Raw genomic sequence first — 20725 nt, 5'->3', positions numbered from 1 at the left:
GAGAAGCATCTTCTTAGATCTGGCATCTATTGAGACTCTTATCAGAGGGACTGAGAAACCAGTGTTCCTTTCCAGATAAGTTATCTCCTTGAAACGATATGACTTATGTCTACGGCAGACTCTCAGCGCACAATAAACCCTCGGGCGGCGGGATTGCCGCCCGACATGATCGGAATAAAAGGATAGGCGTCTCCCCTATTGAGAATAAACGGCCACATTCACGACTCGAGATCTGCTGGACAGTCGTTCATGGCCGTTCCCCGTAAGCAATAAGCGAATTCGATCAGCAGGCAGATATCAGATATCTCAATCCTTACATATTATAAGCACTACTCTGAATAATACCATATTGTTCGTTTGTAAACTTTTGTGAAGAAAATGGTTCTGTGATCATTCGTTCCGTGCCCATATTGTGCTAAAAGAAGTTTGTTCCCCGATTTCCCCGTCTCGTTTTGCTCGAACTCTGTAAGCCTTTGACCTTAGGTAGCGCAGTCGCATCAGACCCTAATTGAATCGCACCTCCCGTATTTCTATCCCATCCAAATGGCATCTCCGGACTATAATAAGTGTTAGGTGTGACCTCCGATTCATGCGGTGCAACCGATGTACCCATACTTTCTTGAAAACTGCTGGGCGAAGAGGGTAGACTTTCACCCGAACGTCGGATCATAGGTTCGGGAAGAGCACCCTTGCCTTTTCGGGTAGAGGTATTCTGCAGCTCTCCCGAGGTGACATATGAGAAATCTTGGTCAGAGACTTCAACGTTGGCCCGTCCAGGTCGTAATGGGCTGGTGGAGAATAGGGCGTCTTGATCTGGTGACAACCCACGGGTCGGCGTTCTGAGTTGACTTCGAGGCGCAGGGCGCGACATGGCTCTGGCTCGCGGCTTGGGTGCTACGGTCCCGTGTCTTGCTATCTTAGTACCTTCGTACTCTGGACAGACCTCGCGTCTAGCCGATGTGAGTGCCTCTGGCGAAGAAGGGGTATGTTCATCCTCGAAATGAGCCGAATACCGTTGTGGAGCCACATCACGAGAAGTAGAAATGGAATATCCCTTGTGCTCCATTCGTTGACCGAAGCTCGAGGAATGGGTACGGTCATCCAGTCGGATAAGCCTGGATTGGGGCCTTGATGTGGAACTGAGGGGATACTCCGGTATGACCATATTACCTGCCTCGTCTTTGACTGTCATTCCTTCAAGGTTTTCGATCAATTGTGAGAAACAACTTTCCTCATATTTCCTATCCTCCTCTCTCCCACCATTGACAAAGCTGGGCGTATGTATTCCATGATCGAAAGGATAGTTCAAATCTGGTCTACACTTCGTGGTCCCGTCTTTACCCTTACTACTCGCATTGGTTTGATCAGAAGATCCAGGACAAAGAGAATCGATGCATGTTGGAAGGTGATATCGTTTCAAAATCTTCTTACGATAATATGGCACTTCTTCGTTCTGGGCCTGTAAATCAGGTCTGACCATTATGAGGTTATGTTCGATCGTATTTGCGGTGGCTTCTCGCTCCGTTCCACTACGTGAGGATTTGCCTCTTTCGTGTCTTTCCACTTTGGTCATAAGGTAGAATAATGGTCTACCGGTATGATCACCTACAAGTGGATTAGCGGGGAGCTCGTACCACCCCACGTCATCCCTGGTAACACACGCGTTACTCCTTGATTCCCCTTCTCTCTCGGCCGTGAGGTAATCGGAAAATCCCATACAATCAGCATCTTGACATGTAGGGAGGTGATACCCTCCTTGATTAGTCATGTGGTATACCCTAGTAACATCTCGTACCTCCAATCCCGTCGAAGAATCGATAAACGGGTTAGAACCTCTGAATATGGTTTCATGGATGATCCGGGAACCAGGATATTGATTGATATCTGACCTTAAGTAATTACCGAGGCGTTGGCGGGTGAAGGGCGTCGTATCGCCAGTTTCGTTCTGTCTCACTATGATTACGTTCCTATCTCCATCAGAGAACAGACCGTGCTTGGTTATTTGAGGAGAACCGATGCGGGATGACATGCTTGCGAGTGTCGATAGAACAAACAAGTAAATTATGTTATTCAGAGTGTAACAGAATCAGAGGATGTGGGGTGTTCATTCGTCCTGTTTTTGTTTTCGATGGATCTGCACTTTATCAGTTCTTCTGATGCGGCTGGGTGAAGCCAGTAAGGTGAGGAATGGATTCGTACTAATGGCAGGACCAAGACGGATACCCCAAACTTGTCGAATCATTTATATGTATCCTTTGCCGTTGAGCGACTGAATGCAAAGTCCGACACGATCGCGAATGACGCCTTGTCCGCCAAAGGAAGGGTGGGAATGGCGATGAAGGGACTGCAGATGACCTGGTGTGAGCGACAAAATAGACAATTCGGAACCGTTTCGGTGGTCAACCCTTTCAGGGAGGCTGGATCGTTTGAGACCGTCACCCTTAGTGTAGTCGTTTGTCTGAATTCTCTCTCATACTGTATGAAGATCCCTTCATCAAGCGTAAAGTGAGAAGTGTAAAAAGTGGGGCTGGTGGCGCTAAATGTATATCGTATGGTTACATCCTTTGTTATACGTACAGCAACAAGGGTTCAAGAGTATTACGCACGCAGTCTACCACAACGTCAGATCATCCCATTGGAATTGGAAATCATGAACATCTCCTTCCTTTCCGACACAGCTTCCAACGAAGCCCCTGAACCTTTCACCTATGACCTCCTTTCAGCGATCCTCACCTTCTGCATTGACCTCTCGCTAAATCCCCTCTTCCTAACTTCTTCCACCGAATCCACCACCGGCTCCAATCCATCCAGATACTTTTTCGCTAAATCACCTTTCCGCCTGGCCTGAGCTTCCAGGAATAATCGATGTGTCTCCGATGTGATACCGGGAAACAGCGCAACAGGAGCTTTGACTTCCATATCGCTTCTATAAGTCTTGTTCTCTTTGATGACCTTTCCTAAATCCCCATTGTTTGTCTTCTTCAACAACTGGGTAATATCCAAAGATTCCCCCGGAGGAATAACATGGGGATGCGAAGGAGTCTCGCAAGTCAAGAACACCTCTTTCCTGAGCACATGATCTATGTCCACTGCCGAGAAGAACGCTATTCCTTGAGGCATATCGTCTAGTCCTAAATTATAGCAGAACAGGGCCCTGGTCCATACATTGGCGATTTGCAGTGCCAACGATAATCTATATTTATCTTCTTCTTTCGCGAGGTATCTGACCTCATCATGGACCGATATCAAATATCTCGCTTGGATCTCGTATTTCTCGATAAGGTATTCCATCGATACGATCAAGAGGTGGAGGTAGTCTACACCGGAGGATTGGACCACCCAATTTACCCTTGAAGGGAGATACGAAGATCCTTCTTCAAGGTAAGATTTCCTTAGCGCTTTGGTGATTCCGCATCCCAGTGCTGGGGTCGTAGGTCTATCAGAGAGGGCGATAGCTTCGAGCGTGTTGAACAAGTACGATTCGGATCCACCATGCCATATCGAGGGTATCGCAGCAGGAGCGAGGTTCTTGTTCCTTGTCGTTTTGTGTCCTTTCGTGGCTTTATATAGATTATCTGCTAACTTCCCTGCACTATCTTTGGTCAACTTGGAATCTCCTTGAAGTAATAGCTGAACAGCATGTTTCTTCCCTGCTCCATAGATTCTAGAATAGTTGAATACCTTCGCCGCATCTCGAGAGATACCTAGGATAGAGGCAGTCTTGGAATGCAAGTCCGTTCCAGCAGACTTGGTCCCCTCTAATGTCATCCATCCTATCGCTGTTGACCCGTGTATCCCGAATTGTGAATCTCCCATCACACTAGATATCCACAATTCCTCAGAATCCACATCCGCTCCGACGATGGCGTATCCAGGGGGAGCTCTAACCATAGCCTTGAGTTCTGATCCGACTCTGTTCTTCTTGGCGTTGGAAGCTGTTAACCATGTTGCCTCCACTGCTCGACGGGTGACGGTGCCCATCGTGATGACTTGAGGCAAGATCATTCCTAGATTAGGTTCTCGATAAACGACCATCTGATCCATTATCCTCTCTCTTGAACTGATCCAGTAGCTACAGAAGGCATTCATATTGGTAGCATCCGTAGCGGCTTTAGCAGCTACATCGTCCCCCGACTCCGCAGCGGCAGAAGCGAGTTCGCCTGATTCGATCGACTTGACAAAATGTTTTGAGAGGGGATTACCGACATTCTTCCCTTCGCCATCTTTATGCGGGAGTCGGAAGTAGTAGTGTTCCCTATCTTCAGCGTAGACTGCATCGGGTCCAGTCTCTTCGAATTTGACTCGACCACCTCTCGCTTGTACAGCATCGGCTGATCCGGATTCGATGATTGACCGTGGAACACGGTAGAGCCATCGATGAGTTCGACTGTGGATCAGAGGATAACCTTGCCACTGAAGTCGAAGGAGGAGAGGTGCAATGGTTTTCTTGAACGTCAAATCGAGCTCGCCGACTGGTATACGCGAAGGTGGACCTGTTAAATCCCAGTACCATTTCGGCCATGTGCCTAGGTTGGGTTTCGACGATTTTGCTTTCTTGGACGTTTTAGAAGGGGCCGAGGCTTGAGGAGCAGGAGTGGCTGATAAATCTCGAGAGGTATCGTCCACTGATGATTCTGCAAAGAAGGAGTCGTCAGCATTTCCATCGCTTAATGAGAAAAAGTGCTTACCTTGTGGAACAGACTTCCATTCCAACTGCTTAGCCCAAGGACTATCTCTGCCAGTCTTTTCGAAATCTTCAACGCACCTCCACAGATCCTCCTTCACACCTTCCAGATTCGTCTGAGCCAGTTTCGGCAGTAAATCCGCATATGGACTAGTCAATTCACCCTTCTTCAACATCGCCCTGATCCCAGATCCAACAAGCTTGACCTTTCTCGGTTCTTCGGGTTTTCCAATTTTGAAGAAAGAATATTCCTCTTCCAGCTCTTCTAACTTCTTGTCCTTCTTCGGGTGCAGTGCTACAGGAAAGCCATGGTCGTCAATGTATTCCGATGTAGATGCTTGAGGAACCATGATACACCAATAGTGGCCTGTCAGGTAGGTTACGGGATGACCTTTATATGATAATTGAAGGAAAAGGGGCAGGAAGTATCGTTGAGTATGGGCGGAAATGATTTGTGATCGATCTTTTGATAAGTCCGAAAGCCATCGAGGGGTGGTAGGCACTTCAGCTGAAGGAGTAGGAGACGGTTCAATGACTGATATCTCCGGGGTGCTCGATGGAACGCTAGAAGCGGAAGTCGAAGGTTGTGGTTCCACTTCTTCAACCTCTTCAGCCCATCTAGCAGTCTTGGGTGACCAATCCAACTGTTCCGACCAGGGATCGCCCCCCTTCTTCCCCTCCTTCCTCAACTTTTCCGCTAAGACTCTCAAAGCCTTCTTCACGCCCTCATCCATCTTCTGATAAGTCGCTTCGGCATTCTTCAAGTACTCTTGCCAATGTTCATCAACCGGTAAAAATGAATTTCCCATAGAAAGTACACCCGAAAAGCTTGCAGGGTGAGGACAAGATTCCAAGAAGAGCGGTAAGACTTTCTTATATACCTCATGAGTGATCTTCACATCTCCTCCGCAATACGTCAATAACTCTTGAAGCTCTGGTCGAAGTTGAGAGGAGTGCTTGATAGATTCATCTGCGAATCGATTTCTGATCGATTTATCTACCGGTATACCACAATGGAGATTCGCTACCTCCGCTAAAGAGTTCACCGAGGTAACATCTTGCCATGTGTTCTGACTTGATTCCATCTCGTTAGACGAATCAGCAGTCCAGTCTTGTAAACCCTGCAAGAATTCGGGATCGCCGTTCTCCTCTGCGATTTCTAGTAGCGCATCTTTCGATTCTTGATCTCTCAATAACTTGGCTTTCTTATTCTTCCTGTGAGCCATCCATGCTGGTCTCTGCACGGATGTTATGCCCCTCGTTGAAACGTGTAAGGAGAGCGTATCCAACCATCTTGTGGATGTTCGATCTAATGAGTACTCCTCTTTCACCCTCGCACGATCATATCCCACATTATGTCCTATTACTACTCTAGGTTGAGGTCCCTTGAATAACGGTATGAGATCGTGAGGATGATGAGAAGGGACTTTCGTTTCCCATGGTTCTGGTGGATTGGGTGTAACTTCGGGAGGATCCTCGAATATCGTTGGAGATAACCATGAGTACCAGTTATTGGGAGTCACGGCAGTAGCCATAACGGGAAAGGGGGATAATTTGTATAATGTCTCGACATCAAACGAGACGAGCGTTTCTTCACTTAGATCATCCACAGCCTCCATCCGTCCATCGGAATGATACTTGGTCCATCCTGCTTTATCCATCTCCCAGTTCTTCGGCATCTCAGGTAAGTCTGAAGTCATAAATCCTTTGGCCATAGATAAGTATGGCTCGGCAGTATGTTGGCCTACATTGTAGAAATGATCTCGGATGTTCTTGCCTTGTATGGGAGGTATGTCGAAGTTGATTTCAGGTAAGACTGCTGCGCCGTCTGGGGAGAGTCCGTTCGCTCTGAGATGGCTCAGAGAGGTGTTTAGAAGGGATTGGGGAGGTTTGGTCAGTGATTCTCCGGGGAAGAGCTGGGAGTGGAGAGAAGGGGATAGCATCTGAACGCCAACGGGGTTTCGCCGTAATTCTGCAGTGCAATGAAATGGGATTTATCAGTGATTACTCGAGGTTTTGGTCGTAATTATAAGACTCACTTCGATCTGATGAGAATGAGGATGAGGACGAGGGAAAGTCATCCAGCTGAAAATCTACATTCAATTCTATAGCCTTCTCCTTCCCCTTCCTGCTAGGTGCAGTGGATCCCGGCACACCTACTCCGCTGATCTTGGACGAAGACGCTTCAGCTGAAGTAGCATCGGTATTCAAGTCTTTAGGTCGAGGACCGAAATTCTTCTTGTTCATCAGACTCGGAAGATTCGATGTCCTGAAAGGTCTAGCTAAGAGACCCAGAAAGATAATCAGCTTCGTTTGGCCTTATAGTGGATTATACAGAATCATACTCACCTGTAGCAGCATCCTTTCTTTTTGCCCTCTCAAGCTCTTGAGCTTGCAAGAAATCAAGATGATCGAGTCGTCCCTTTCCGCTATACTCGAAGCCTTCCAGATCATCCAGCCCTGGTTTGCTGTTTCGACTTGATCGATGAAACGATCGGACGAGGGGGAATAAATTTGGTCGACATCGTATTTGACTGGGACGCGTCAATCTTGCGACATCGATGGCTTTGAGCATATCACAACCTCTTTCAAGCAGCTCCTTGGAGATTCTGAACGAGCCAAGGAAGAAAAGGAACGTGGGTGAGATATGTACACTTGGTGATCTAGACCATATATGATGAAAACTGTATAGATACAAATCGGATGAGATGGATGGAAGATGATTGAGGGGTAGATGTATCGTATCAAGATGTATCAAATTGTCGAAATTTCCCGGGTAAACTTGTTTGTTCAACGTCATCGATCAATCTCATCTCATCTCTTTTGCTTTCTCCTCTTTCTTCTTCACTTCTTCTTCACTTTTCAACATTAGACAACGCATCAGATTATCAACATGGGTCTGTTCTCAATATTCAGAAAAGTATGTCCATCCCCTCCCCCCAAATCCTCTTCCAATTACCCCGTCCATATCAACTAACACCATCGCCCCCCTTCCCTAGTCCTCTCCACCAGACTACGAGACCCTCCTCGCCCGTCTCGCAACAGACATCAATGAGGCTAAGACCCATCTCTCCGAGATCCGCCTACGCGAGAGGAGGTTCTCCCTCCTGATCAATCTGTATGGAATCGCATTATGGGCTGTGTGGGTGGGGTTGTGGTGGGTCCATGGGTTGCCTTTGGGTTTGTTGGGGTTGAGTCAGCATGATACGGAGGGGAGGATTATAGGTGCCAGTGGGATTGCGTTGGGGCCTATCTTGTGGGTAATCTATCCTCTCTTATTCCCTATGCTAGAATACTCGGGGCCGAAGGATTGCTAATGTAGTTATGGTGGACGGTAGTGTATGGGGTTTGAACAGGTTGATACATATTTGGTTCACTCGACAACGTGTTCATGAAGGTGAGTGGTTCCTTCTTCACGACCTCGCCTGGTCGTATCACCCCAATACGAACCCATTGTCCTTCCAATCTGAACCAAAGGATGTTTCAGGAATACTACTGATGTTGAATGTGTATTCCTCACAGAAACTCAACTACGATCCCTCCTAACCAAACAACGTGCCCACCTCGAAGAGATCAAAAAAGCTACCAACTACGACTCGACGCGTAAACTAATAGAAAGATACGATGATCCCTCTAGTGCAGGAGGAAGCCCGCAGACCCCACAAAGACGAATGCCCGATTCACCTTCTCCCGCTGGGCATGGACCAGCTCAACCTGGGAGTATCGGAAAGCCAGTTGGTAATACTAGTGGTGCCAATGGGACACCTAGAGCACCAGGGCATCTTGTCGGAGTAGGAGGAACTCCTAGACCTGGGCGTGAGTTCTCACTTTACCCATCAATTCTGCGCATGAAATGAATGGAGCTTGATCTTTTGGACAAACTCGGATGGTTGCTAATTTCATGATGATACAAATATAGCCAACTCCCCCGTACCTATCCCTCAAGGTCTTACACCCGACCAAGCAGCAGCCTTGTCCATGCAGATGCACGCTATTCAGCCTGTCTTACCTACTCCCGAAAAACGATGGTACGATAGAATAGCTGATACGATATTGGGTGAAGATCCTTGTAAGTTGGGATCTATCCACCAGCTGCCTACACGGATCTGAATGTACGCTTCACCCATGAGACTGAAAGATGGTTGCTGACATATTCTCTGGGCGTAGCTCATGCCGCTCAAAGTAGATACGCTTTGGTCTGTGGAGAATGCTTCAGACATAATGGGTTAGTAGGGAGTCAATACGAGTGGGAGAGAATGCGTGAGTATCTTTTCTCACTTCATCCATCATCCATCACCCTCTTCCGTCCATGCCGTATATTCCATATATGACCTTGGAGCTGATGGGAATTGCAGAATGGATCTGCCCAAGATGCAATCACCTGAACCCCCCTCCCATCTCTCGTAATCCTTCTTCAGCTACTGCGACAGAAGCCACAATAACGAATATAACACCTTCCAAACCCATCGCCTCCGTTCCTCAACAGCAACACCGCTCATCACCCAGTAGGAGGAATAGGTTGAACAACGGCGAGAAAGCCACACCGAGATCTTCTAGGTTGGGTAAAGAAGTTTTTTCAGCTAGTAGTTCGAGCGATGAGGATATCCCGAAAGATCAGATGGACGTTGATGAGAATTGAGTTTGGGTGTATGATAATTTTGGTCATCGAGGGGTGTGCGGATACTGTTGAGCATCATTCATGTTCATAATCGTATGCATATCGTATAATCATGATCATCAATCTCATTAAACCGTGAATTGTCCTTTACAACAAACATATCCTATCTTCATAAAACACGACCCTACTGGAGAATTTATTCCCAACACCCCGCTTCCTTCAGCAGACAGTATCAACCTTCTACCATTTCACGCCTATCATCATGCCAAAGTCGATGTTCCACCTCGACCTCCTATTCTTCCTCCTCTTCATCTTCTTCCTCGATCCTCTCAATCCAAACCCCAAGACCAGCGCGATGTTCCTCTTCGGCCCTCTGTGCATTATGTCTCTCAATCAAATAACTCAAACAATCATCTTCATTCCACAGTTCAATATCTTTCCTACTCCAATCATCCATCCCCATCTCCATCTCTTCTAACGCTCTCCTACGCAGCTCTCTGAGTCTAGGTGAAGGGTCGAACCGATCTTTCCAATAATCCATCTCCTCTGTGTCTATCTCGGTGTAATCGTGAGAATGGGTCGAGTAATATTCCAACCCCGAATGGAACGTTATGACCTCTTCTTCTTCTTCACTTCCTCCTTGATGATCCAATGAGGATGTACCGTTCGAGCCATTTGGCATACTCGTACTCGTGATATATCCATTACGCAGATTATCCCTCTCCTGTCTACCCTCCCTGAACCCCTTCTTGAGCAGATCCTTCAACTCCTCGTATCCCACTAGATAATCTCTCCACTGATTCCTCTCATCTCCACCAACCCTCTCGAAATTCCATACCCCCACATGTTCGATCCTCGTCTTCTTGCCCAATACCTTGAACAGCGTAGGTAGCTGCACCCCAACATGAGGAGAATACCTCACACACCCAAGCTGATCACAGCATGTACAGTTCTTCATCACCCTTATCCTCCTTTCGATTTCGTTCCCTCCTCCCCATAGTCCGAACCCCTGGAGGGTTGTTTCGTAGGAGTCGATCCTGTATTTATGGGACTCATCCCACCATACCAGGTCTAATCGTTTGACAGTAGGTGGGAGATGGTACAGCGATCTAAACCAGATATCCGAGAAATCATCCAACTCCCGTTCATCCCTCTCCCTGCTGATGACATCCTGATCCTGATTATCGTATTGTCTCCTAAACCTCGCCATCCCCTCTCCTCTATAATATGGCAATTCACATGGCCGTAATTTCAGAATAACCCTCTCAAGCTTCTCAAATCTCCTCAAACAGCTAAAGTCCAGCTCCCTAATTATGACCCTCCGAGCATTGATACACACCTTATTGACGAACTGACACCTCTCACCATAACATACATTCCCCTCCTCTTCTCCGGAGGGTCTCTTCCCCCTGGCTAGATGCACCACCTCAAGGTTGGGGAGCGGTTCGATAAACTGCTTAACAAAGGGACATTCATTGATCCCGTGTATATACACGTCGACACGTTTGATGTATTTCAGGAGGGAGTTTTTGTGTATCTCGTTGGATGGGTCGGTAGAGTCCCCGAGAGGTTTTTGATCGAGAGTGAGATTATCCGATCGTTTAGATCCTGCGAATATGTTTCTGGAGGATGAGGATGGGGAGATGGATAGTGTGTGATATAGGTGGGGTGCGGCTGAGTGAAAGAATGTCTTGGAGACGTAGAGGAGCGGGTGGAGGGAGGTGGAAGGGAGGAAGGAGAATATGTGGGAGAGGATGTCAGAGGTGGATGATAGGCGGGTGGAAGCTGGGACTGGGTGGGGGTTGGACATGATGTCTGTTGAGAATGAGCGTAGAACTGATGAAGAGAGGATGATGGTGTAGACATCAATGAGATATCAGAGTGAAAACCAAAAGTAAGTGTTTATATACTCGTAGTTTCAGCAGAGCGGTAATCGTGCCTGTTCCGTGGTCAATGACGTTTACGTCTATATTTATCCTTATCTCACGTGTACAAGTGGTGGCAGTGGCAGTGGAAGAGGCGATCTCAATGCAGGAGTACTCAAGGAGTAGCCAGTCATGGACATGCATAGCGTGAAACTCTGCCGACCAAGTGATATAATCATCTTCTCATACGATTAGACTAGTATTGTGTCTGCCATTATGTCGTTGGTACAGCGAGGTAGGCCGCAGATCAAAACCAAAAAAGAAGATCATCGCCCAACACTATTCCGCGACACGATACCCATCGACCTTCCACAGATCCTGACCTTTCTATTCATCTGTGCTGATCGTCGCTCCTTCCATCGTTCCGCTGCTCTCACCTCCTCTCTCATTTGCTTCACACTATAAAACTCCAAATCCTCTTTCCTCGCCGTGGAGTCTCCCTCCGATATCATGACTTCTAACTCTGCACGAAGTTGGAAGATCTCCTCCGAGGGATATAATCTGGTTCTCCAGTATTCTTCTTCCGCCGAATCGTATTCCATTCCCCTGCGAAAAGAGGGGTAATAATCGTTGATAGATCGATAGGAGATCTTGATATGATCAAGATTAGGACCGTTTGATGAATTCGAATTCGTATTCGAATTTTCCTCATCGACGATCTTGTTTTCCCCATTGGAGTCAAATCTGCATCTTCTACCCTCCCTAAAAGCAGTTTCCAAGTCCACTCTGAACCGCTCTACCGTCAATCCACGTGTGGCACCTCTCACCGCCATCTGAGCTGTCCGATCAAGATTAACCATTTCCAGTACCCCCACATCCGTCTGACTACCCAACACCCTCATCAGATCCTTGATCCTCCTCCGTAAAGTACTCGATCTCTCCTTCTCCTCCTCTTCGTACGTTCGAAATCCCGTATATACCCTTGGGATAGGAACGAGTTCCCCGGAAATTTCCCTCAGGGGATCACACGACACGCAGTCCTTATACATCCGCTTCTCCCCTGGTCCTCTCGTACAATGCCCGGGATATTCTTTAACAAATTTCCAATCAATTCTAAAACAATGTTTCTCATCCCACCATACTATCTTAATCTTGCTCACCGAGCGAGGTAACTTGATTCTATCCAGGTTGTAGTTCTTACAATCTCCGTCTGAGTATGGATAGAGCTCCGAGGTGGGTATCGTGGGTCGTGAGTCTGGTAATTGACATGGTCTAATTCTGAGTATCACTTCCTCCAGATGCTCCATACCCATTAGAGACTTGAAATCCAGCTCTCTGATAATCACTGTTGGAGTGCTGGTACATACTCGGGTGATGAAGGGACAGTTGGAGGGATGACAAAATTCGAATCTTTCAGTCAGGTGACCGTACTCCTCGTCTTTATATTCGTATTTCCTCTCTCCACCTGCTATATGCAGTACCCTCAGATCAGGCAGTGGCTTGACGTACCCCCGGTAGTTGAGGCATTCTTGCTGCTTGTGTGTGTGGAGATCGATCCGATGTACGAGGGATAAAAGGAAGGGCTTCGTGTATTCCTGCGAAAGGAATCGGGTAAAAGGCGAGATTTCTACGAATGGATTATTATTCGGTCTGTATTTATGTCTATGTTGTTTGTCGTATTTGTGGTGTTTCGGCTTGATAGTGATTCTATCGTATAACAGTTCCGCGGATATAGCGTAGAAGAATCGATTGGTCAATAGAGTGGCGAACAGTGAGGTTCGGGGTAAGAGCCGTAAGATGTGGATTAGGATGTCCGAGGTGAAAGCTACTCGTTGGGATGGGGTGGTGATCCTGTATGGGTTGAGTGGGAGTGACATTTTGCTGGACTGATATGGGTGGCGAGTGGTGATGGGCAGATGAAGGTAGAGAGAGAAAAGAGATAACGAAATTATGGATCCCCTAAGTGTTTTCATGTGCTGCTGCACGCTCATACTGAACCTACTTTGGTTTTTGGGCTTATGTCATGCTCACTCACGCACTTCTGTCTGAGACAAACCTACTGTACATACGTCTCACCTATGTCTGGACCGCATAACAGAAATGAGAGCCACACTGTCGTATAGACGCATATAGGTCTCATTGAGATGAATCGTATCTGTCACCTTGGACATTCGCAGCGACATACATAACCGCATGGTGCTTGATTATATACAGGTTCATCTAAAATACCTATCGGTCCTCGTGGTTCCTCCTAACATTACACAAGGCTCGAAGCTCCTCCAAGGTTAATGATGATCGTCCCAGAACATATTCCAGTACTGCTCTTCTTCCTGGTCTATCTCCCAGTGACCCAGTGGTGAGCCGGAATGACCATCTATCGAATGGAACTCTACAGTGAGATCACCTTCTTTCCTGTTTTCGTCAGAGAACTCCGAAGTATCGTTTATCGCGATATACGAATGACTGCCTACACCTCCAGAGATATCCAATATCATTCGGCCACGTAGACACACAAACCCGCTCACCTTCCCCCTCCCTCCCATCGTGAAAAGCAAGTATCAGATCCCTCTTAAACTCATCAACCCCATACTCCCTTCCCTTTTCCGCGATCAAAGCCCAACCAAGAAGAGCCATCCCACCAGACATATCGAAATTACTCATCTCCAATCTCCTCAATCCTTCATACCTACCCCTCCCCAACGTACGCATCATATCCATTAAATTTTCTCTCAAATCATCAACCTTACTCTTCGCGTCTATCCAGAACTCCTGTTCCTCATTTACCTCTCGATAGGGGTACTTCACATCTTCGTAACATGTCTGACAATCTTTCGTTTTGTACCGTTCGGTCCAGGTCTTAGGTGGGTGGGATATCCTAGTATCCAGTCCCCCTGACCAGCCCACTTGACGTTGCCTCTCTCGTTCTGTTCAATCTACCTTATATTCATATTTCTCATCCCACCAGATGATCCTCAACGTTTCGACGGAAGGTGGAAGGTAGGATATCCATTCATAGCTCTGCTCCGCATCCCTCCGGTTGTGGGTTCTATCAGGAATGGGAGGTAATTGACATAGTCTTATCTTCAAGACGATCACCCTGAGAGTATACATCATCCTCAGAGGTCTGAAATCCAATTGCCTAATTATAATCTTCTCAACATTCACGCACTGTTCCAAGACAAAAGGGCAAGTCGAGGGATCGCAGTACCCCCCCTGATCTTCAAGGAAAGGTCGATCCCCACCTGCCAGATTAAGTATCCTAAGATTCGGTAGAGGAGGTGGATGGCTGAGAAGGGGATTGAGGTTATACCGCGTCTTATCAATTGTATAGGGACATTGCGATTCTCTGTGTACGTACAGATCTACCCATCTGATGAGGTTGACTAGTTCCCCTTTGGTCAGTCGTTGGTGGGTTATTCGTTTCTTTAGATGATGCGGGTAACGATATAGGGGGTTCTTGGATCCTCGTATCGATTTGAGGGGGATGCGCTCGTATAGGATAGTGGTGAAGACCTGGAAGAGTCTTTTGGAGGTTGGAGGGTGGCGAAGAGGTCCGAGGGGTCGAGGTAAGAGAGGATGGCAGTGAGGATGTCGTGGATTGCGAATGCTCGTTGAGAGGGGGAGGTCGTAACTTTGACTTAGCTGTGGGACAGGTGAGAAGTGTGGGAAGAGGTTATTGTTAGCGGGACGGGCGGAAGAATAAGAGAATTGAAATCAGTAAGTAATGATCAGAACGCTCGTTGCGGGTATGTGTACATTTGCCACCCAATCCAGTTTACACAATTTACTCTGACATCAAAATAAGGTTGATAAAAGCTATACTTGTACGTGTACCTGTAGTGCGTACTAACAGTACATTTTTCAAATGTTTTAGTTGATGACGAATATTTCATGCTCGTACTCGTATGACCAAGCTTCATCGTAATCTTATTTCGTCCACTTTTCAACAAGTGTCGTGTGGTCGTATTATGTACTGCTTGTTCTGATCGATGGCGAGATCTTTCACATTGACGCATGTAACAGGAAGGTGACATTCCTTCTGCATCTGTGTCTCGTATTCCTGCTGTCCTGTTTATCCGGTACCAGCGCTTCCCTTCTCCATGGTTCCTTGTCAAGCCTGAAAGAGCAAATACTGTAGTGGATGGAGATGGACAGCTGCTCAACCCCGGAAGTTCGAGCCGATTCATGTAAACCTATGCAGAGCTGGCTCTTGGAGGCTATCTGCCATCTGTCTTCCGTCTTCCGCGCTAGGTTAGGTTAAGCTACACTCTCACCTCGTTTATGTATAACGCGGCGCTAAGCAAGAGACATCTCGTGTGCAGCACTTTGTGGAGTCGACAAGTGAAGAAAGAAATCAAGATGATTCGTTGATACGCTACACACGTGCACGCGACCAGGTTTCAGCGGAATGGAGGTTTCCATAATCAGGGATTCTTTATACATCCCGAATAACAAGAATAAGGACAGCGCGGAGGTGATGATGACGAAGGAATCAAAACCTGGAGAAGGGGATAGGATTCAGATAGGTGGGCGCCTCATTATATACAGTTACCACATTGGGTAATTCAACAAACAGTTGAGCCGGTAAAAAAACCGATTACAGCATCCCCCATTTAGTGTGTGGTGAATTTAGCTCTCAGGCAACCACGACTAATACCAAAAAAATCAGCCCATAAACCTTTGTACATGTATGTATGTATTGTATGTAGGTATGCATACATGAATCATCTCACCTAGCTTGCAACATCCACATCCACATCCACATATACATACATCACCATCACAGATGATGTGCAAACCACGACGATAGACGGCAGACGATCACAATCATTTCCGTTGTCTGTCACACACGTTCTTAGTGTCACCTCACCATCACCATTCTATCATACAACCCAGTTCCGATAATATAATCCGGTCACTCGAATTTTTTCAACAAAGATCAATCAAACTATCATATCGAAACATTGGAACAAAGCAAAAGGATTGAAATTAGAATTGGGATTAGAAGTAGAAATTGATAGTCGCAGCACCACCAGTCACTGCTCGATAACCTTAGCAGGTGCTTTGACACTGCTCTCACCCTCAGCCATTCCCCAATTCCCTATTCTTCCATCACTGACCCCCTCGTACCGACACACTCCGACCAGGTCGGACCTCTGCATCCATCAAAAAGATGACAACCACATCCGCAGCGACTTCTCATGCGGCGTCGCCGAACAACAACAACAACAATGGAGGGCAAACGCAGAATCAGCAGGATGAAGGTTTATTCTCCTTGGATTTCTTAGCTTTGGCTGGACTGGACTCGGGTATGTCAAATAACAATCACAATGATGTGACCTCACCCACCAACTCAATTACCGGGCAGATACATGGTAGTAATCAGAAGGATGGGACTCATCATCATCAGTATCTCCAACAGCAATTACAGCAGTGGGAGAACAATCATGCGGGACCTTCCTCTCAGAATAGTTCGGCGACTGTCACTCGGAACACAAGTGGGGAGGTTGAGAATGGAAATGGATCTAGAATGAGGAATGGCAATGGTGGGATGCGTGTGGAGATGGAGAATGGGATGGATCTAGATCAATCTGATTTGGAACGTATAATGCAGCAGGAGAGCTACAGCATGAATGGCGATAGGCAGGAGTATGACGCCGCTCAAGCTGCTCTGCTGCAGCAACAGGTAGGTCATCCTTCCGCCCTTCATATCCACAATCACATTCGTGCTGACCTCTTTCTCACAGCTCCAATCGATACATATGCAGTCGCCTCTCGGTTTCGATATAAATAACCCGCAATTCCCACTCGCTCAGATGTTCCTCGCTTCTCCGGGAGCACAGATGGCTCAACTCCAACAGTTTATGCAGAATGAGAATGGGAATCAGGAAGGAAGTGGACCCAAGTTGAGACATAGAGGAAGTTTGGATAGGAATTGGACACCTGGTTTAGGGGGAATGCCAACACCTGGTGAGGACCAAGTCATCGGGAAAATGGACAGTGAACAAACCGACACAGCAGCTGATATGTCATCTTCAGGACCAAGCGGAGAGCTGATACCTCAGAGTAGACAGGAGGCGATGTCTCCTATGCACCTAGAGATGCTCGCTCGTGCTCAGTCGGAATTTGGGGGTGACGTGAGTGGACGAGGATGACATGTATGACCAGCAAAGCTAATCCTGAGAAACGTTTCATAATTCCAGCCCAACATGTTACCCCTCCTTTCACCCGCACTGTCCCAATCAACCTCGACCTCCTTCAATTCCCCTTCCACCCAAATCGCATTCAGCTCTCAGCCGCCTTCCGCTCATCCCCATTCGAACGGCGCCAACCGATCTCCTTTGGAACAATTGCAGGAGCAACAAAGGCAATTCCAAGAACAGCTCGCCGTACTTCAACAGCGGCAGTTGGAAATGCAAGCTACTGCTGCTGCCGTCGTGGCAGCTTCAAATAGCTCACCGTTCGTGGGAGGTTCCAACCCTTCTTCAGCCGGTCCATCCAGAGGAGCAACCACTCCTGGAGCTGGAGTCACACCTAATTCGGGATTCTTCTCTCCGCTCACTTCGCCGGCATTAGAAGCTACCAACCGCGTTCAGCAGCAGCACATGCACCGACAACATTTCTCACCAGCATTCAATGCCCAGCAGTCCCGCACTCCCCATCCTCTCAGCGCACTCTCTTCGCCAGCTTTAAACCCTGTCGGATCGAGCGGTGGCGCACAGCAAACTCTTTCTCCTGCACTCGGCCCGCAGACAGGTGCAGACCTGAGTGATCCAGACTACCTTCGTGCGCTCGTGGGAATGCTTGATGGCGATCCACAAAGTATCGGCCAACCTGCTTACCCAAATTACCAATCACCTTCCATAGGCAGTTCATCCGGTACAAGCCAATCTACCATTCTCGCTTCACCAGCTTTGATACCTACCAATTCCGGTACTGGGCCACACCGACATTCTCTACCTGCGAAATCTAGACCCAGTCCAATGCTGAAACCTACCAACCACCGATCGCACCATCAAAGAGTCCCATCCGGAACACCGATGAATGCTAATGGGACATTCTCCGTACCTACTTCGCCTGCTGTTCAAAAATTCCATCCAAACCCCCCATCAAATATGTTGAACATGGGATACCTCCCAACATCAGCTATTGAACATCGTAACCTTGCTCCAAGCGCTGCATCAATGTCATCAGCCTCGACGCCTTCCCCTGTAGATCTGAGCCACATGATGCCCCCTCCACCTGTCCCTACTAATGGTATCACCAAGACCAGGAATGGAGTAGCACCGATGACTCCAGCGAGTCTGATGAACCTAGCTTCTGCTCCTGTCATAGAGAACAACCATATGAGGATAGACGAGAATCAGCACGGTCAAGGTGCCGTCGCTCCTCCCCCACCTCCACCTAAACGGGCTGCATCTGGTAATACCGGTAGAAACGCTAGGAAACAGAGTAACGGGAATACCACTGGAGGAGCGGCAGGTAAAAAGGCGGGTGGGAAACCGGTGACAGTCGGTGGTGGGACAGGAGGCGGGAAGAGGGCTTTGGCGATTCGACCACAGAGTGCGACGTCCTCCAGAGCTGGTAAGTTAACGTTTTTTACCGTTTCTCCCTCATCTACACGATCAGCGAAGATGTCATGGACAGCCCTCTGTACTTAGTTGATAGCTGACATCTAACCAAATTCAGCAGCCAAACCGCCCCCTCCACCGACCGAACCGGAGAACCGCAAGACATCTCACAAAGCTGCCGAGCAAAAACGACGAGATTCCCTCAAAGCAGGCTTCGACGAACTCCGATTACTCCTCCCTCCCATTAACGTCGAGGCGCTGGACCCGGAATCCGGTGAACCCATACCTGGATCTTCTGCTCCCAGATTATTGCCCAAGAGCAGCCTCGTACCGGATGATAATCCCAATAGGGGTGTGTCAAAGGTCGCCCTCCTGCGATTCGGCAACGAGTACATAGAGAGGTTGAAAGAAAGGGTTGATAGGCGGGACGATTATATCGAGAGACTACGAGAGGAGGTGAGGAAGTTGAGAGTTACCAACGATGAGGTTGATTTGAATGATGAAGAAGAGGATATATTGGAATTTGATTGGAGGGAAGGTGAGGAAGAGGAGTTTGATCCGCCGCCTAATCCCCTTGATGAGGATATACTCTTGGACGATAACGATCATGGCGAACCGGCGGATCTGGGGGATGAGGGTAATGATAATACTGAGGTGGATGATGAGATGGAAGATAGGAAGAAAATTAGACAGAATGGGAATGGGAATGGGAGAAGATCGAAATCTTTCAGTCTGTCTGGTGGGACCAACCATACCAATCCAACGAAGAGTCCGGGGTTGAAAGCTGTCAAGAGACCTAGTCTGACGAGAGGATCGAGTAGTAGTGCTACTGTTACGGTAAAGAAGTAATGATGGTCTAGGCCAAATTTTGGAGGTCTCAAAACAGACTCGTATACAATTCCTGGATGAGTATAAATGTATAATCTGATTTGATACAATTCATGGACTTTGCCTTTACCAGTATGTACGAGTCGGTTGAAGAAACGGATCGTCTCATGTGACGCAGGTAGAAGGGTTCTGATAGCTTCTAGTTGATGTATGTTGTTATACTATATCCACAATCATAATCCTTCTGCATAGAATGCAGGGTCTTGTCTCGTCTACAGCCTGTCTTTTATTTTGTCATGAACTCCGATCTCCGATCGAGACCGATATCGAATAGCTACATATCAATCCTACAACTCGCTGACGGTGCAATCAAGAAGACAGCATAGTTGAACAAGACGCAGGCTTGCTCGAGACTCTTATCTTGACGGTCAGTGTCATGTACATATGCACTTCCTTCTTGCAGCTATGTAATTCATGACCGAGGGAAATACTGTAGATTCAAGATGAAAGGTGGCATCTGGATGCGAGTATATCAACAATACAGATGGGAGTAATAGTGTGTATGGATGACGGGGTGAGAAGCTTTGGTGTATATGTACAGCCGAGGAGGGTTCGTTGCTCCATTTTGGTGTATATGTACACCCGAGGAGGGTTCGTTGCTCCATTTCCCATCCAGAGGACTCAGCGTCGTTGCCGTACGCCGGGTCTTAGAAACTTCATTCTTTGACGGTGTCGTTGTCAGGGCCACTATGAGCCGAACAGAATCATATCAAAATGAGTTCCCCCGACTGGATATGTGGGTATCAGGAGAAGACTCTTTCTCGGAAACGAGTTCGTCATTTGTCATCCATCCGCTCATGTTGTCAGGACGAAACCTGATATGTGGAAGTTGTGAACTGTTTAGTATAGGGTATAGTAGGATTCGAATTGGATTGGATTGGATGGCTGTTTGTTTGTGAAGAAGAGAAGAGAGAGGGACGATCAATTCGAGAAAATCCGACTCTTTATATACCCCATTTTCGAGTCGACCCGTCGTCCGTTCATACCTCGCAAAAAGCTCTCTTTTAATCCTCTGCACAGCTTCACCACATTCAAAGGAGATTTTTCTTTTCTCTTCCCAAAAGACATAGGATGCCACATACGTCATGACGTCCGTTCT

The 20725-nt window shown here is 47.4% G+C and overlaps 7 protein-coding genes across 7 annotated transcripts; 2 read left to right on the top strand and 5 right to left on the bottom strand.

The window, feature by feature from the left end:
• Nucleotides 1–415: 415 nt before the first annotated feature.
• On the bottom strand, nucleotides 416–2029 carry I302_105465 (uncharacterized protein; the record flags this gene model as incomplete). The annotated part of the gene is made up of 1 exon (XM_019195323.1): nucleotides 416–2029. One exon carries the CDS (start codon nucleotides 2027–2029, stop codon nucleotides 416–418), a length of 1614 nt encoding a protein of 537 aa, XP_019043036.1.
• Nucleotides 2030–2706: 677 nt separating this feature from the next.
• I302_105464 (uncharacterized protein) lies at nucleotides 2707–7259 on the bottom strand (the record flags this gene model as incomplete). Its single annotated transcript, XM_019195322.1, has 4 exons — nucleotides 2707–4634; nucleotides 4689–6656; nucleotides 6724–6966; nucleotides 7034–7259. The coding sequence occupies 4 exons, from the start codon at nucleotides 7257–7259 to the stop codon at nucleotides 2707–2709; spliced, it is 4365 nt and encodes a 1454-aa protein (XP_019043035.1).
• A 318-nt stretch (nucleotides 7260–7577) lies between these two features.
• Nucleotides 7578–9323, top strand: I302_105463 (uncharacterized protein; the record flags this gene model as incomplete). Its single annotated transcript, XM_019195321.1, has 7 exons — nucleotides 7578–7604; nucleotides 7684–7940; nucleotides 8023–8081; nucleotides 8207–8500; nucleotides 8604–8753; nucleotides 8852–8944; nucleotides 9040–9323. 7 exons carry the CDS (start codon nucleotides 7578–7580, stop codon nucleotides 9321–9323), a joined length of 1164 nt encoding a protein of 387 aa, XP_019043034.1.
• A 271-nt stretch (nucleotides 9324–9594) lies between these two features.
• Nucleotides 9595–11112, bottom strand: I302_105462 (uncharacterized protein; the record flags this gene model as incomplete). Its single annotated transcript, XM_019195320.1, has 1 exon — nucleotides 9595–11112. One exon carries the CDS (start codon nucleotides 11110–11112, stop codon nucleotides 9595–9597), a length of 1518 nt encoding a protein of 505 aa, XP_019043033.1.
• A 381-nt stretch (nucleotides 11113–11493) lies between these two features.
• I302_105461 (uncharacterized protein) lies at nucleotides 11494–13044 on the bottom strand (the record flags this gene model as incomplete). Its single annotated transcript, XM_019195319.1, has 1 exon — nucleotides 11494–13044. One exon carries the CDS (start codon nucleotides 13042–13044, stop codon nucleotides 11494–11496), a length of 1551 nt encoding a protein of 516 aa, XP_019043032.1.
• A 408-nt stretch (nucleotides 13045–13452) lies between these two features.
• I302_105460 (uncharacterized protein) lies at nucleotides 13453–13813 on the bottom strand (the record flags this gene model as incomplete). Its single annotated transcript, XM_019195318.1, has 2 exons — nucleotides 13453–13634; nucleotides 13693–13813. The coding sequence occupies 2 exons, from the start codon at nucleotides 13811–13813 to the stop codon at nucleotides 13453–13455; spliced, it is 303 nt and encodes a 100-aa protein (XP_019043031.1).
• A 2527-nt stretch (nucleotides 13814–16340) lies between these two features.
• Nucleotides 16341–19587, top strand: I302_105459 (uncharacterized protein; the record flags this gene model as incomplete). Its single annotated transcript, XM_065870092.1, has 5 exons — nucleotides 16341–16853; nucleotides 16915–17137; nucleotides 17207–17304; nucleotides 17371–18751; nucleotides 18857–19587. The coding sequence occupies 5 exons, from the start codon at nucleotides 16341–16343 to the stop codon at nucleotides 19585–19587; spliced, it is 2946 nt and encodes a 981-aa protein (XP_065726164.1).
• Nucleotides 19588–20725: the final 1138 nt, after the last annotated feature.

This window comes from Kwoniella bestiolae, chromosome 3, assembly GCF_000512585.2.
Source record: "Kwoniella bestiolae CBS 10118 chromosome 3, complete sequence".
Taxonomy (NCBI): domain Eukaryota; kingdom Fungi; phylum Basidiomycota; class Tremellomycetes; order Tremellales; family Cryptococcaceae; genus Kwoniella; species Kwoniella bestiolae.
This window is presented reverse-complemented; position numbering and strand designations above follow the sequence as displayed.